Here is an 18658-nt window from a genome sequence, read left to right on the forward strand (position 1 = left end):
GGAAACTGTTGCCACACATCTAAACCAGGATTTCCCTTCCAGGTTTTATCAGCAAACAAAACTAATATTTTCATTTTCATCTGCTTGAATACTTATCTCACAACTGCTTTCAAGCTCGAGCAGGGAAAAGAAGGGGTTCTCATGGGGAGCCTCTAACCCTAACAGTGAGAACTCATTCTTGAATCTTCTGCAGCTCCTAGCAAACATCATTGTGCAGATACTCAAAAAACATTTATCAAACTGAATCAAAAGATATAACCAATGTGCATAAAATTCATAGAATATAATTCTTCTTAGGCTTATGTCCCCATATATAAACTGTATAACTAATAACTTAAACGTCTGTAAGATTAACAAAATACAACATATGCCGTATATAACAGAAAATATTTGTTTCCTATTTACATTTCCATTGTATGTAAATCACCGCACATCATAGCATATATCGAAAAAAGGAAAAAGACAAACCTTAGAAGTCAGTGAAGAAAGCATCCCACGAAAGGATAATCAGCAGTCTCAAGGCTCTTGTTTCTTGCTCTTTTTAAATTTTCTGGTTGTTTCTTGACGAATGGTATCATACTCCAAAATGGCCATTTTAGAAAGTCTCTGTAAGTACTGAGATGGTGCTCCAGTGAGAGGATTGCTGAAGCCAGAACCTGTAAAGAAAAAATCCCAAAACTGTTATTACAATTAAATTAAGCACACATGAATGATATTCTCTAAAAGAGTATACACCAAATATCTGTTCCTCAAATCACCATTAAACACCACTAGCTCGGGCAGGAGGGAGGGAGACGCAAGAGGGAAGAGATATGGGAACATATGTATATGTATAACTGATTCACTTTGTTATAAAGCAGAAACTAACACACCATTGCAAAGCAATCATACCCCAATAAAGATGTTAAAAAAAAAATTAAGCACAGCCAAACAAAAAAACAAAAAACAAAAAAACACCACTAGCTCTTCATATAACACATTCTTTGAAGTAGAAATGAAAGCTACTTAACTTTCTAAAGTGACTGGGATGGCAAGTCATCTCAAAAAATATTTAACTAAAAAATGCTTAATATTTATATTTAATGATATAAAACTGAGTCTGTCGTATGCTTCTTAAAACATGGGATGGCTGTGGAATTTATTCCAAAACAAAAGGCATGATCTCCATAAATAACTCATTTCATACCTTACATGCTTATCAAGTTACTGTCTCCAAACAAAACGATTTCTCATAAACGTTGAGGTGAAAGAGTAAAATTATAAAGTAAAATAAGTCACTCACTAACTGAAACAGCATTAATCAAGCTTCTATTTTGAAGGATAGTAATAACAATAATAACAGATAACAATTATTGAATGATCTATTTCAAGTATTTTTCATCTATATCATCCACACAACAATACTATGAAGTAGGTAACTAGTACTATCTTGGATTACAGATTTAAAAAAGAGTCTAGACATTGTTAGAGGCAGGATTTAAACCCAGATGCATCAATTCGGAGTTCCCATGTAATCACAAATATTGCCCTAAATATGTAATATGTATAAATACTTTTATTTAGAAGCATACAAGGCTTTGAAAATAATACACTGATCCATATTGCTTTAAAATACTACTGTTTAACTTCAGCTTCATGTGCCAAAAATAAAAATTGACCTCAATTCTCCAATGTGGTTGGTATTTTTGTTTGTTTTGTTTTATTTGGGTGTGTAATGAGAGTGGGAATTTCAGACAGAGAGTAGAAGGGAAGAATCGATCAGGATTCCAGTTCTTAGCAGTAAGATGGACTTGACACTTAGACTCTCTGGCTACAAAATAACTAGATTCTAAGCATTAAGCAAACCTCAAAAAACTTTAAAGAATTGGTATCATACAGACCAATACAATTAAGTTGGAAGTTGTTAATAATAAGTCTTAAAATTCTCAAATATTTAGAAATGTATACACACATTCTAAATTATTCATCCATCAAAAAAAGAAATTGTAATAAACGTTAAAAATACTTGTAACTAAATGATAAAGAAAATATTACAAAACTTGTGTGATGCAACAAAAGTTGAACATAGAGGGGTTTATACCCTAAAATTCCTGTGTTAGAAAAGAAGACTGAAAATTAGTAAGCTAGATATAAGATATATGTTAGGAAAAGAATAACCCAAAGAACATGGAAGACAATACAGGAAAGAGGAGAAATCAATGAAGTAGAAAACAAACTTACAAGTAGAAAGATTTTTAAAAAGACAAGAGTTCTTCACTGAAAAGACTAATAATAAAGGAAAACTTCCAGGTAGATTAATTTAAAAAAAGACAGAAGGCCCAAATAAATAATATGAGGAGAAGTATAGGTAGAGCAAAGACTAAACTTTATGCCAATAAATTTGAAAACTTAGACAAAATGCAAAACATTCTAGAAGATATAACTTACCCAAATTGATGGAAGGAGAATTAGAATGCCTTAAGAGTCCTAAAATTAAAATAACTGAATTAATATTAAAAGATTCCTCCAAAGAAAACAAGTGATCCAAATGATTTTACAAATGAACTCTATCAGACTTTCAAGGGAGAGATCATTCCAATTTTAGGTCATATCCTTCAGAGAATAGAAAAAGCAGAATACTCCCCAGTTCATTCCATGAGGCCATTACAGTCTTGACACTGAATTCAGACAAGGAGAGGACAGAAAGGAAAATTAGTGGTAAGCTCACTCATCAACATAGGTTTTAAAACCCAATAAAATATTAGCATATTAAATATGGCAGTACACAAAAAAAGATAATACATCATGCCTTCAATGGGGGTATCCAAGGAATGTAAGAGTGGCTTAACATTACAAAATCTACAAATGTTATTGTCCACATTAGAAAATTAAACAGGGGACTTTCCTGGTGGTCCAGTGGCTAAGACTCCACGCTCCCAATGCAGGGGGACTGGATTCGATCCCTGGTCAGGGAACTAGAGCCCACATGCTGCAGCTGAGAGTTCGCATGCCACAACTAAAAAGATCCTGCATGCTGCAACTAAGATCCTGCACAGCCAAATAAATATTTTTAAAAATATGAGAAATTTATTTTAAAAAATTAAACAGAAAATCACATTCAGAAAAATGTTTGATAAAATTAAACTTTCATTTATATTTAAAAAAACAAAACGAAACAAACAAAAAACAAAACTCTCAGCAAATTAAAGTTAAAGGGAACTTCTTTACCTTGGTAAAGGATATCTACCCAAAACATACATCAAACATCATTCTTTATGAGAAGACATTAAAAGCATTTCCTTTAAAATCAGAAACAAGTCAAAGATGCCGACTTTTCATTTCTCTTCACTATTGTATTGGTGGTTCTAGCCAGCTTAGAAAACTCAGAAAAATAAAGGCATAGGATTTGGAAAGAAAGAATAACACTGACATTATTCACATATGATTATGATAATCTATGTAGAGAACTCAAAAATTTATATATATCATATATAATATGTATGTATACACAGTATAAAATGTATAATATATATCAAGAAATAATAAGGGACTTTAGCAATGTGGATCAAATTGCAAAAATTAACTATATTTCCAAATATCTGTAATAGAATGTTAGAAATTTTAATTATAAAAGAATTATGGGGCTTCCCTGGTGGCGCAGTGGTTGAGAGTCCGCCTGCCGATGCAGGGGACACGGGTTCGTGCCTCGGTCCGGGAGGATCCCACATGCCGCGGAGCGGCTGGGTCCGTGAGCCATGGCCGCTGAGCCTGCGTGTCCGGAGCCTGTGCTCCGCAACGGGAGAGGCCACAACAGTGAGAGGCCCGCGTACCGCAAAAAAAAAAAAGAATTATGGCAGACTACTAATGATCTTTTCAAAACTTTTTACTCCTTCCAAAACAGGATTTTACTGAGCGCAAGGTCATGGAGGTAGAGATTACATTTCTCAGCTTGCTTCAGAGCTAAGTAGAGCTTTGTTAATAAGTATGAACCAATAAGATATGAGCAAATGTGCAACTTTCTGGTCATCTTTAAATTATAATCCTCTTACCCTAGATTTCTGGGCTTTTTTGTTTTTGTTGGGATGTTTTTGATAACTGCTTCAATCTCCTCATTAGTTATAGGTCTGTTCAGTTTTTTATTTGTTCATGATTTAATCTTGGTAGGTTGTATATTTCTATACATTTATCCATTTTTTTCTAGGTTACCCAATTTGTTGACATATAATTGTTCACAGTAGCCTCTTATAATCCTTTTTATTTCTGTGATCAGTTATAATGTCTCTTCTTTCATTCTCAATTTTAGCTATTGGAGTCTTCTCTGCTTTTTTTCTTAGTCTAACCAAGGATTTGTCAACTTTGCTGATCTTTTCTAAAAACTAAATCTTCATTCTGTTGATTTGTTTTCTGTTCTCTATTTCATTTATCTCTTCTCTAATCTTATTATTTCCTTCCTTCTTGTAAGTTTGGGCTTAGTTTATTCTTCTTTTTCTAGTTTCTTGAGGTATAAGTTTATGTTGTTCATTCAAAATCTTTTTCCTTTTTTTAATGTGTTTACCATAAATTTCCCTCTTAGGACTGCTTTGGCTGCAATCTATAGGTAGGTTATATTTCTGTTTTCATTTGTCCCCAGATATTTTCTAAATTCCCTTGTGATTTCTTCTTTGACCCATTAATTGTTTAAGAGTATACTGTTTACTGTAGGAGTTTAAAAAAAGATAATCTGTATCAAATTAGGAAAGTTCCCTTCTCATAGTTTGCTAAAAATATTTTTAATCATGAATATAGAATTTCATTAAAATATCTTTTGCAATTATTAAAGTGAACATATGAGATTTCTCCTTTATTCTATTAATAAGATGAATGACACCGACTGCTTTTCTAACGTTAAATCAATCTCGCATGCCTTAGGTAAATCTGATATGATTGTGTTGCATTATCCTTCTTATGTATCGCTGAATTTGAATTGGTAGTGTCTTGTTTAGAATTTTTACTTCTATTTTATAGGAAAAATTGGTCCATAATTTTACTTTCTTATAATGTCAAAGCTAGGTTTTAGAATCAAGGTTAGAGACCTCATAAACTGGGTCTTTAAGTGTTCCCTCTTCTCCTATTTTCTGGAATAATTTACGTAACATAGTTTGTTTTTTTTTTAAATGTTGGAAGAATTCACCAGTGTCAATTCTGTGTCAATTCTAAGTTGTGTTTTCTCTTTTCTTATATAATATTGGTAATTTCTCTCTCTCTCTGTCTCTTTCTCTCTGTCTCTCTCTCATCAGACTTGCTGCACATTTATCAATTTTATTCACATTTTCAAAGAACTAACTTTTGGCTCTGTTGATTTTCTCTACTGAATATTTGTTTTCTACTTCATTGATTTCTGCTCTTTATTATTTCTTCCTTTTATTTCCTACATTTTAATTTGCATTTCCCTGATGACAAGTGATGTTATGCATCTTTTCCTGTATCTACTACCATTTGTATGTCTTCTTTGGAAAAATGTCTACTTAGGTCCTTTGCCCACTTTTAAATTGGGTTATTTGGTTTTTTGCTATTGAGTTGTAGGAGTTCCTTATATATTTTGGATATTAACCCCTTATAAAATATATGGTTTGCAAATATTTTCTCCCATTCCATATGCTGCCTTTTCATTTTGTTAATTGTTTCCTTTTGCTGTGCAAAAGCCTGTAGGTTTGATATATCCTACTTGTTTATTTTGCTTTTGTTGCCTATGCCCTATCATCTGTTAAATCTAATCTATTATTGTATTTTTCAGCTCAATAATTTCTATTTATTTTTTATAGATTCTAATTCTCTGATATAATTTTTCATCATTTTCTCTATTATCTTGAATATATTAAATATAGTTTTTTAAATCCCTGTCAAATAATGCCTATTTGGATCTTTTGTAGGTCTGCTGATATTGTCTGTTTCTTCTCTTGGTTTTTGTCATTCTTTTATGCCTGATAAGTTGTCCTTTTTAAAATTTATTTATTTATTTACTTATTTACGGCTGCATTGGGTCTTCATTGCTGCATGTGGGCTTTCTCTAGTTGTGGCAAGTGGTGGCTGCTCTTCATTGCGGTGTGTAGCCTTCTCATTTCAGTGGCTTCTCTTGTTGTGGAGCACAGGCTCTAGGTGCACAGGCTTCAGTAATTGTGGCATGCAGGCTCAATATTTGTGGTACACGGGCTTAGTGGCTTTGCGGCATGTGGGATCTTCCCAGACCAGGGCTCGAACCCGTGTCTCCCGCATTGGCAGATGGATTCTTAACCACTGCGCCACCAGGGAAGTCCAAGGTATATTTCTTTTAATGTCTGGTAAGTTTTGATTGAATGCTTGAGACTGTGTGCACAAACCTGTAAGGCTCTGGTTTATCTCATAGTTTTCCAAAGAAAATTTAATTTTCTTCTGGTAGGTATATCACTTTAATCCAGTCAAAACTGGGTTTTAACACAATAAATAGAAAGTGTAAAAGGATGAGCTAAAGATGAAATAAATAGCATGCCAAATGTCAAAAAAAAATGGGGTTTTAGGCTTTTTTAAAAGCTAGTCTAGGGCTTCCCTGGTGGCGCAGTGGTTGAGAGTCCGCCTGCCGATGCGGGGGATGCGGGTTCGTGCCCCGGTCCGGGAAGATCCCACATGCCGCGGAGCTGCTGGGCCCGTGAGCCATGGCCGCTGAGCCTGCGCGTCGGGAGCCTGTGCTCTGCAGTGGGAGAGGTCACAACAGTGAGAGGCCCGCGTACCGCAAAAAAAAAAAAAAAAGCTAGTCTATTGTATGCCGTTATTACAGTGTGTAGCTCTTCAACAGTTTCAACTGAAAGCTTGTCTTTGCCAAGGGCTTTCCATCTTGGCAAGCCTTAAACTCCCTTCAACTCCCACCTCTGTCTCCCTGGCAAATGCTAAGTTACTGAAATCTCTGCTGAGTCCTTTAGCCTCCAAGAAGCTATTTTCTGCTTCATGTCCTAAAATATTACCCAGCATACATGTCACTTAGAAACAGGCAAACACCTGTTGGGGAATTTGCTCACAGACATTTGGGCTCAGTTCTCTGCAGTTATTCCTTCAGAATCTCAGCCTTTTGAGTTGGAAATGATTGCTCTTGACAACTTAAAACATTGTTTTTTAAATACTTTTATTATTTTATATTTTTTTAAAAAATGTTTTTACTGTATATTAATATATGTAATATATTACTTTTATACTTATTTTATATATCATAAAATATATTTAAATTATTATTTTTATTTATTTATTTATTTATTTTTTGCAGTACGCAGGTCTCTCACTGTTGTGGCCTCTCCCGCTGCGGAGCACAGGCTCCGGACGCACAGGCTCAGCGGCCATGGCTCACGGGCCCAGCCGCTCTGCGGCATGTGGGATCCTCCCGGACCGGGGCACGAACCCACGTCCCCTGCATCGGCAGGTGGACTCTCAACCACTGCACCACCAGGGAAGCCCTATATTATTTTTTATGATTAGCTCTTATGCGAATTCTTGGTAGTAAAGTTGGTCTGATATAAGTTATTCCATCATAATCAGAGATGGAAGTTCCCTGGGCCATTTTTTTCAAAGGTGTGACCACATGATCCTTTCAAAATTTAAATCAGATCACATTAAAATCATTCTTCTGTTAAAATCATGTAATGGCTCCTCATTTCAATCAAAGTTAAATATAAAGTCCCTTTCAGGGCCCCACAAGGTCAGATACTCCATTACCTCTCTTACCTCATCTTCCACCCTCTGAGATTAGCCATACTTGACTCCTGATGTTTTTTTCCAACAGGTCAGGTACCATCCCACCTTGGGACCTTTGTTGGCTCCAAGAGAATAACATTTTCCCAGAGTTTAACTCCCTCACCTCTTTCAAATCTTTGCCCAAATATTACTGCCAACCACCCTATTTAAAATTGTAAATCATCCTTCTCTCCCCAGATCTCCTGATCTACCTTACCCTGTTCTATTTTTTGTTGTTGTTTCTACTGCACTTCCACCTTTTAAAATACTATGTATTGGGCCTTCCCTGGTGGCACAGTGTTTAAGGATCCGCCTGCCAATGCAGGGGACATGGGTTCAGTCCCTGGTCCGGGAAGATCCCACATGCCGTGGAGCAACTAAGCCCATGTGCCACAATTACTGAGCCTGCGCTCTAGAGCCCGCGAGCCACAACTACTGAGCCTGCATTCTGCAACTACTGAAGCCCATGCATCTAGAGCCCGTTCTCTGCAACAAGAGAAGCCACTGCAATGAGAAGCCCGTGCACTGCAACGAAGAGTAGCCCCGCACTCATCGCAAGTGGAGAAAGCCTGCGCACAGCAACGAAGACCCAACACAACCAGAAATAATAAAAATAAAATAAAATAAAAATTTTAAAAGTAAGTTAAAAAAATAGTATGTATTTTAATATACTGTGTGATGGATTTGTTTATTATATTTAATGTTTGTTGGCTGTATTCTTTCACTAGAATGTAAGCTCCACAAGGGCAGGGATCTTTGTTTTGTTGAGAGACATACTCTAGGCCTAAGAACTAGAACAATGAATGGCACAGAGTAGATGCTAAATTCATGTTTGGTGAATGAATGAATGAATGAATGAACTGCCTTCTTATATGACTCTGAAGGAAAAGCAACAAGTATTGATATTTACTGAAGACTCCATATGTTGTAGGATTGGTACAGGCACTACAGAGATACAAAGGTGAATAAGACATAGTACCCAGCCCAGAAGAACCATAAAGTTGGCCTACTGGAAAATAGGCAGGCAAATATTCATTTGGGCCAAGATGCAAAACAAATGTCTTTTGTTCTAATTAACATTTATATTTTTATTTCATGTTACCTGTTGATTACAGAAGTTGTTTATAGCTGATGGAAATTCAGATAAAGGAAATATCCAAGAAGTTTATGAACTTCCACAGGCTAAACTTACAAAACTGCTAACAAATCAATCTGACTGCCACTGACAATCTCAATAGAAGTCTTACTTAGTAATTTTCATTTTTGTTGTTTGTTTGGAGGTGCTCTATTAACTCCATTACTCCATAAGTGCAAAATCATGGAAGTGATGAATGCACTGTAAGAAGACAACTATGATTATGACAAAAATTAAAAATAAGTAAGGTTTAAAACATGTTATGCTGGTAAGGAAATAACTGTTGTGCACAGGTAAAGGATGAAACACTTGATAGTCTGAAGGACAAGTAACAGATAACATATAATGTTAAAGATGTAATGCTTAAAACAGTGTTTCTCAGTTGAGGGTGATTTTGCCACCCCAAAGACATTGGGCAACATCTGGAGACATTTTTGGTTACCACACCTTGGGAGGTGCTAGTGGCATCTAGTGAGTAAAGGTCATGGATGCTGTTAAACATCCTACAATGCACAGGACAGACCCCCACAGCAGAATTATCCAGTCCAAAATGTTAATACTGTCACTGTTGAAAAATCCTATTTAGATAATAATCAACAGAAGGCAAGAAAATATAATGACAAAATGAAAAATGTTTGACTGTACAGCTCAAGAATCTTCACCACTGACTTTGGGTAAAATCACTTCAGGAAATGGCTAAGAATTTATTGGAGAACATAAATGCTAGACATAGGCACTGTGTCATATGCCATAAATGGTTCCTTTAGTAGGTTGCCCCATGAATCTGTAACACGCGAAGCAAGGAATGAGGCAGTAAGTGTAGATACCAGAGCTGCCAGGAAATTCTCCAAAATCTTGTAGGCATCATTAAAAGTGTAACTAACTGACTCAACACTGTCTGTTTTTGAAAAACAAAATTCTGATTAAATGTATCAGAAAGGTGGAAGTGAGAATGTCTGGTTTTAAAGCTTCAAAGGACAAACTCATACTCCAAATAGGTGGAAATGCTCCTTGGTGCTGTAAAGTCTCTTAGTCACCATGGAGTAGTTTTATGGAACCCAAACTGTTGGCATATAGATAGGTTTTTGTAGTTGGATGTTATAGGTACACAGGTTCATGAAAAAATTAATTAGAAGATAAGGCTAGAAAGGAAAGTTAGGGGAAGACGGTAAAGAGTTCAAGGCCAAGCTAAGGAGTTCATACTTTAGTCTGTAGGTAACAAGTTGTTTTGTTTTTGTTTTTGTTTTTGGCGGTATGCAGACCTCTCACTGTTGTGGCCTCTCCCGTCGCGGAGCACAGGCTCCAGACGCACAGGCTCAGCGGCCATGGCTCACGGGCCCAGCCGCTCTGTGGCATGTGGGATCTTCCCGGACCGGGGCACGAAGCCGTATCCCCTGCATCGGCAGGCGGACCCTCAACCACTGCGCCACCAGGGAAGCCCAACAAGTTGTTTTTGAAGAAGGGAGTGATGTGATTAGAGGCCAAGTTTTAGGCTTTTGTTGTAGTGTTAAAGGACTTCCCAGGTCAGAAACTCTTAAAGCAAGACCATTTTGCAGGTTATGCAACGGTCCACATGAGAGATGATGAGGGCCTATCCCAGGGTCCTGAGAGGTATGCCTGTTAGCATAACTGATGCCATCTTGGGTCCACACAGTTTCTCCTGTCCTCCCACTGACCTTACCCGGGACTGTCCTGTGCAGTCAATCACTTCTCTGTTGTTAAGGGCTTTGTAGTTAATAGATATTGCTTAATAATCATTAGGACCAGGTGACCTCTATGCCCTGTTAGCCTCCAAACAATGATGAAGACCTCCCTGACATATTCCTGGCGTCCATGAGAATAATTACCCATTCATAAATCTTGACTTAGGAATACACTTCCTGTTTTCAAGCACACACTCGCCATGCCCTAGGTTAACTATAAAGTTGTCTCAATGGCCCCTCGGCAGTGTGGAGTGTGACTACACATGTTTCCAGATGGCTGTCGGCTCAATCCCATCCTGTGAGTAAGTTACCATATAATAAGCTGATCCATTGATTCTGTGGAGCTGCCCGCCTCGGCTTTTGGTCTCCAGATGCCTTCTCAGTTCGGTAGGCACTTTTTGTTCCCTCCATCCTCCAACATGAGATAATAATGGGATGTATATATTGAACACAACATCCACTAAGTTTATAAACAAAGCTTAAAAGAAACATGAACAAAACAAAGACAATTAAGTCAATGGAAAGAAAGGAAGTTTAAAAAAGATAAGTATGGAATAGTTAATAAGACATGTGGTAGGAGAAAAAGATGACCCAGCCTACCTTTTGATTTCTCCTGAAGTAGTGCCACAGTACATGTTGGCTTAGTTTTCTTTAACCTAAAATTATATATTATCATAAATTCACTCTTACATAAATCCAGGGTACATTAATTTTTTTAAATACAGTAAGAGATAAGAAGCTTGCTTTCAGTGAAATTCACTTGTTGAAGGACATCATATGAAAATTAAATAAACGTTAAAGAAAGGAAACTCCTTCTATCAAGGAAACTCCTTCTATCACAAATAATCCAATCAGAAGCAGATATGAACCAACTCAGTATCTCGATTTTTGTTAATAAATTTTACCAGTGGATGAGTGTTAGGTCTGACTTTTCCCACCTTTATCTTATGACTAATCATGATTCAGGAAATGCTAGAGGAAGGGACTCAAGATTAGAGGAACAGGGTATCTAGATATGCCAGATACCAATTATCAGTTATTTGTGCTCTTTTTACCTATTAATTACCACAATCTGAGTTTTGTCATAATCAACTTTTGTTCCTATTGGAATAGATATAGATAATGAGTAGGTTATTAGAGGAAATATGTCACGACTGAATCTGCTGTGGGCGAGATAACCCATAAGAATTCCAAATTTCTTGTAACTTCATTAAACTTTAGAAGTCAGCTATAACTTTTTTTTTTGTTCTCTATTCAATCAAAACATATATTAGTTCTCAATCCATGTGATACAGTTTAATGAAGTCAGCTTACACGGCTGCTTGGAGGTATCCTAGCAACTTATTACCATGGCAACATCACACTTCCTAGTTGTCAAATATGGGTACAGTCAAGATGAGCCGACCTAGTATTCACACTGAGGTTTGGAACTCAAGACCAGCCTTAATGATTGTTATGTGATAAGGTTTTAGTGGTCCCTACGGACACTCCTCAGATTCTTTTCCACCTACTGACTGATAACTGAAATTCTATGATTCATCTCCTTAACCCTTAGTGAAGGGCTTTATGTCCTTCAAAAAACATAGAACATCCATTTTTTAAAAACAGTGTCCAATATCAGAACAAATATCTTTGTGTATTGGCTGCATGGAACTTTTAAAGATAACACTGGTGAGTTGAGAGGTCATATTGCTTCAGTTTCATAATATTAATTTAAGGGAATTAAACTCACAAATCATCGTTTCAGGTCTGCTAGCCTGCCAGCTAGAGGCAGTTTGTCATACCGCAGGATAGCTGTAATTTTTAAACGCACTTCACCTCGGAGACTATTTTCAGTTATATTACCAAAGTATGCCTTGAGATTCACTGAAAAATTTTATCATTTAAGAAATTTAAAAACACATTAAACTTTTATCAGAGTTTTTAAATCAAATATCCACATATGGAGATTTTTTTAAAAAAAGGATACAGGGCTATATACAAGACAGACAAAAATTAGTACTTCCCTGCTTTGCCAAGACTGTTCTTTCACAAGGCATTGTTCAATATGCAGAGAATAAAATACTTGTAGGCAACCCGACATGTTCTCAGTAGAATGGCTAAAATAAAGACACAGGGAAAAGAACCAACATTTACGTTCGTCAAGCAGTTCATAAGCAGTGTGACACTCAGCCACCACTCTTCCACTTTGTGTCTGAAGAACACTTGTCATAACACGAATATAATAGAGTCAAATTATTCTTCATTAAATTAAGTAAATTCACACTCAAGTCAACATAAAATATTAAGGGATCATTTCACAAACAGCCAAATTGCAAATGAAAAAAATAATGAACTGAAATCGGATGAAAAAGGAAGCAAATTGAAGACTTAAAATCTAGAGGCCCAATGGGTTAATTGTTGGTGCTTTCTGGGTTTCCAGTTTCTTTAAGATGATCATATGCATTGAAAGACTGGTCTGTACTGAGACAAGTCCATGGCCATAGGCAGCCCTACATACGTTTGCCCAGAGGTCAAGAGTGAGCTGAGTGTCAGGGATACAGGTGTCTCGGTAACAGTGGAAACTCACTGCCCTTAAGTAGGTTTCATATTCATGTTTCCAATGGTGTCTCCTCTTTCTACATCCCTGCCATCCCTCCTCTTTAACTGCTACCATCTACTCCACTAGCAACTCACAATCTCTCTTCTACCATCTCTGATTCTGCCTTATTTCACCATAACCTCACTTCAGAAAGAGTAATTTTGCTTTTTATATTTTTATAGCTTGACAATCTGTCCTCGAATGATATTAAAAATGATGGTGGGGGGGCTTCCCTGGTGGCGCAGTGGTTGAGAGTCCGCCTGCCGATGCAGGGGACACGGGTTTGTGCCCTGGTCCGGGAAGATCCCACATGCCGCGGAGCGGCTGGGCCCGTGAGCCATGGCCGCTGGGCCTGCGCGTCCAGAGCCTGTGCTCCGCAACGGGAGAGACCACAACAGTGAGAGGCCCGCGTACCGCCAAAAAAAAAAAAAAAAAAAAAAAGATGGGAAAAGCTTTATGTATGTTATTGTTCATTATGGTGTTATTTGCAAAATCAAAAAAATGTCAAAGCAACTTGAAAGTCCAACAATAGGGAAATTAAATAAACTATGGCTCTAACAATGAAATTTAATGTGGCCAGTAAAGACTGTTTGAAGATTATGTCATAACATGAAAAAAATGCATACGTGTAATATTAAGTAAAAAAGGGCAGAATAAAAAATTGTAAGTACACTAAAATCACAACTCCAATAAAAATCCAAAATGAAGGAGGGTAAAAGAGAACCTCCAACAATAAAAATGGATATGTTAGGATGGATAAATTATCAAATAATTCTTTTTATTTTTTCCCCAAATTTTCTACAAAGTTCTTATTTTCATAATTTAGATATAAACTATCCACAACTTTTCATTTTCAGTATATTCTAATCCTTTATTTATATTACCAAAATTTGTTTCCAGAGTAATTAACAAGACCAGTAATACTAGTGGATAACTCAAGAAATATATTCTGAAATTCCAATATGTGTGTGCTATGCATAACTAGATGACTTCAAAGCACACTATGGCAGGAGATAATATGAAAATATACATCCTCCCCTAAAGAGAGCTACAACTCAGACTGCTATAAATGCTTCATCCTTTTTTAGGCTGGAAAAATGAATTAGTACTAGGCATTCAATAAATACTTGATGAATAAATAAATAAATCAAAGCAGAAACCAAATAGGATATGAGACTGTCTTACTAACTTACAGGTCCCTTTGGAGAAAGAAGGTTTCTTTTAATGCTATGTCAGGCAACCTGATTTAAAGTAGGAAAGGTGTTTATCATAATGTGTTTAAATGCCAGTATTCAAAGTCAGTGGGACTTTTCTGGCTGACAAACTCATTTCATCTGATAGCAATGCAAGGTCTTCATTAGGCTGACATCTCATTCAGGATCTCCCCTCACACTACTTCAGTCAAACTAGAAATGAAACACAAGGTTCTCTATTCAGGGTACAGAAACCTGTTAATATTGCAAAGAGTTCATTTATTTATATTGCTAAAAATTCCAATATTCTCATGAGCAATCTATGCTAAAGCAATAAAGATTTTTTTAAGTAAGTCCTTAAATTCCTTCTGGCAATGTCACTTGAAAACAGAAAAAAGTACCTACTGGTCAAACTGAATAAAATTGCTAATTGAGATTTTTAAAAATGAAATCCTTTATGCAAAAAATAGTAGGCAAGAAAGAATTAGATTCACTAGCCAGAAAAACCTCTACATTCAGCAGTGTTACTATAAATAAATATTCAACAAAAGAGAATCGAAAAGAAATGACCTACCTGACAGGAGGCATCTCGGTATCAGCATGCAGGAGTCTTTTATGAACCTCTGGCGGAGTGGAACTTACACTTTTTTGGCAATTTTGCAATCCTGGTAAATATGGCATTTTGACACATTCTTTGAATTCTTCTAGACCAAATGCTGTGGTGTATTCTAATTAAAAATAGTATAATAACCATCTGTATTACTTCTTAATTAAATGTATATAATTTTTTTTACTATATACTAAAATGTATAATAAATATACCAAATCAGTCATTAAGAAAATAAAATTAAGCTACTGTAATTGAGCTAGCATCTTTCCCAAGAGAATACCTTTCAATTCCGAGGATAGGGACTGTAAGCAAGAGCTGACTAAGTCGCTAAGAACTATTAGAAAAAGGAAGAAGGGCAGCTTCACAGATCTCCCATAGTCATCACTGTCCTTCATTATTTTATTTAATCAGAATCCCCAGAACATTAGATACATTCACGTTGAAAGACAGATTAAAGGCACTTTCAAGAATCTTGTAATATCTGCTACTTTAAATCCTTTCACCTTCCTGCTTTTGTGTAGAAATCAAGAGGTACAAATACATGATTATCGGAGCTAGCAGTGAGAGAGAAAAGAATTCCATTTCAGGCATTGATTTTAACTTTCACTCTGCAAAATCCCCCATCAAATCTATAAACAGCAACATCTGAAGTATCAGGAGGGCTTCTTCTACTGACCTCAGGTATCAGACGTTGGTATAAGACGTTGTTCAAATTTTTCTTTTTAAAAAAAAAAAATTCAAAATGAAGACAGTAAATGGAAAAAGAAGATTAAGAGATTAAAGGTTTGGATGATTTTTAAACATAGAGAATTGTTTTCTAAGCTTTCTCTACTAAGTAAATCTAGCATAGCAATAGAAATAGTATTTAATGGGACTAGAGTAATATTAAATGCTCAAAATGCTATTTTTCAACCTTTGATTATTCCTTTTTGGAAAAAATAGTTTCTCTTGATCAAAATCATGTAGAGTTTCTTTTCAGTAATTAGATTTGGAGGTAGGAGAACAGAAAAACTGGTGTATCTTTAATAGGAATCTAGTAAAAACGTCGAAAAAATACAGTAACACACTCAAAACCAGGAGTGATGAAATGGCTGGGGAGTTTGAATTTTGCTGTTTTCAAGAATTCTATCTCCATTAATAAAGCCAAAGGCAAAATTCAGTATAAACAAAAAATACAATTATAATTTGAAATTAAGGGGGAAAGTTATTACACTCATATACAAGTCAAAAGTTCTGAAATTAGTCTTTATTGAGCAACTATAAGATATAAGATAATTTCCACATAGCTCACTCAAAAAATAAAGTTTGGGTTAGAATTATTAATACAAAAAGGTGCTGTTAAAGATTTGAGTTTCTTAAAATATAAATACCAACTTGAGGTATTTTAAAACAAACATGACTTACAAAAAGAAGTATGATTCAACAGAGGTAGCACTACACTGATATCAAGAGTAGTTCTTTAGAATTTGTTTTTTATCATGAGTTATAGAATGACCTTAAGTAAATTATTCCTTATCTGCTTCCATTTTTCTTTTCCATAAGCCTATGGTATTATCCTTCTTACCTAAATGTTACAAAAATTATTTAATGTCTCTTGACTGATTAAAAAAGTACATGTAAATTCAAGGTACTACTTCTATATTTTTGTAAGTAAAATAAGAATAAAATGAAGTCACCTTTCCTCATCTTTTGTGTTTCTAAAACTGCTTTCCTCCAACTTCTCTCAAAAAGAAAACAACTGTCAAGGGAATTTCTGGTGACATTAGAAGGTTCAAATTTGATTTCAGGAGGCAGCATTGGCATTTTTTCTTCTTTTTTCAACAGTGCTGATGAAAGTAAGATGCTGCACCAGATTCAGGACACAAAATACAAAAAAACAAATTGTTTTCCATCATACAAATTAAATACTAACATAGATTTAAATGAAAAGTTTACTTATAACACGTAAATACATATTCTTGGGATTTTAAAGCAAGAGGCCTTTAAGAACATAGCTAAAATAAGTTGTAAGACTTTTTTCTTTTAAATATTTTATATTTTAATGAATTCTTTCAAATTTGAGGTTACAGATATTTGGCAATATAAAAAAATCTAAGGTTCAACAGCAAATTATCATGTACATGACAATGTAATGCTTAGGATTCTCTCAAAACTATTACCAATATGCACCATGACCAAGTGAGATTTATCTCTGGGATGCAAGGATGGTTCAACATACAAAAATTAGTTAATATGATATACCACATTACAGAATGAAAGATTAAAAAATCACATGCTCATCTCCATAGATACAGAAAAAGCTTTTGATAAAATTCAACACACTTTCATACTAAAAACTTTCAACAAACTAGGAACTGAGAGAAATTACCTCAACATAAGAAAGGCTGTATATGAAAAGCCCATAGCTAACGTAATCAAAGGTAAAAATTGAAAGCATTCCTCTAAGATCAGGAGCAAGGCAAGGATGCCCTCTCTCACAACTTCCATTCAACATAGTATTGGCAGTCCTAGCCAGAGCAATTAGAAAGAAAAGGCATCTAGATTGGAAAGAAAAAAGTAAAACTGTCCCTGTTTTCAAATGGCATAATCTTATATATATCAAAAACTCTAGACTCCACAAAAAAATGTTAGAACTAATAAAGGAATTCAGGAAAGCTAAGGGATACAAAATTAAGAAACAAAAGTCACTTGCATTTCTATACACTAACAACAAACTATCTGAAAAGGATATTAGGAAAACAATCCAATTTATAATAGCATCGAAAAGAGTAAACTACTTAGGAATAAGCTTAACTAAGGGAGTAAAAGATTTGTATGCTGAAAAACTATAAAACATTGATAAAAGAAATTAAAGAAGACGCATACAAATGGAAAGACATCCCATGCTCATGGATTGGAAAACTTAATATTGTCAAAATATCCACATTACCCAAAATGATCTACAGATTGAAATGCAATCCTTATCAAAATGCCAATGTAAAAGAATTTAAAATTTTACTAAAAACAATTTAAAAATTCATATGGAATATAAATCAATGAATTTAGAACACTCCATCACACCATACACAAAAATAAACTCAAAATGGCTTAAAGACTTAAATATAAGACATGACACCATAAAACTCCTAGAAGAGAACATTGGCAAAACATTCTCTGACATAAATTGTAGGAGTATTTTCTTAGATCAGTCTCCCAAGGCAATAGAAATAAAAGCAAAAGTAAACAAATGGGACCTAATCAAACTTATAAACTTTTGCACAGCAAGGGAAACCATAAACAAAACAAAAAGACAACCTACAGATTGGGAGAAAATATTTGCAAATGATGCAACCGACAAGGCTTAATTTCCAAAATACACAAACAGCTCATACAGCTCAACATCAAAAAAACAAACAATCTGATTAAAAACTGGGCAGAAGACCTAAATTAAAAACTGGGCAGAAGACATTTCTCCAGAGAAGACATACAGATGGCCAACAGGCACATGAAAAGATGCTCAACATCCCTAATTATTAGAGAAATGCAAATCAAAACTACAATGAGGTATCACCTCACACCAGTCAGAATGGCCATTGTAAAACAAGTCTACAAATAATAAATGCTGGAGAGGGTATGGAGAAAAGGGAACCCTCCTACACACTGTTGGTGGGAATGTAAATTGGTGCAGCCACTATGGAAAACAGTATGGAGGCTCCTTAAAAAACTAAAAATAGAGGTACCATG

At 35.4% G+C, this 18658-nt stretch overlaps 1 protein-coding gene across 1 annotated transcript; it reads right to left on the bottom strand.

Annotated features, from left to right (window-relative positions):
* Positions 1-516: 516 nt before the first annotated feature.
* Positions 517-16760, bottom strand: C17H8orf89 (chromosome 17 C8orf89 homolog). Its single transcript, XM_060035250.1, has 4 exons — positions 16612-16760; positions 14900-15053; positions 11152-11207; positions 517-656 (listed from the first exon to the last, which is right to left on the bottom strand). The coding sequence occupies exons 1-4, from the start codon at positions 16736-16738 to the stop codon at positions 517-519; spliced, it is 477 nt and encodes a 158-aa protein (XP_059891233.1). The 5' UTR covers positions 16739-16760.
* Positions 16761-18658: the final 1898 nt, after the last annotated feature.

This window comes from Delphinus delphis, chromosome 17, assembly GCF_949987515.2.
Source record: "Delphinus delphis chromosome 17, mDelDel1.2, whole genome shotgun sequence".
Lineage (NCBI taxonomy): Eukaryota > Metazoa > Chordata > Mammalia > Artiodactyla > Delphinidae > Delphinus > Delphinus delphis.

Bases quoted from the DNA above. Each gene is read 5' to 3' on its own strand.
- C17H8orf89 (XM_060035250.1), bottom strand. From the start codon at position 16,738: ATGCCAATGCTGCCTCCTGAAATCAAATTTGAACCTTCTAATGTCACC. The intron at 11,208-14,899 runs GTAGGTCATTTC...ATATAATTTTAG, and splicing joins ACCGAGATGCCTCCTGTCAG to GTTAAAGAAAACTAAGCCAA. The intron at 657-11,151 runs GTAGGCTGGGTC...TTTTCTTTACAG, and splicing joins ACTTCAGGAGAAATCAAAAG to GTTCTGGCTTCAGCAATCCT.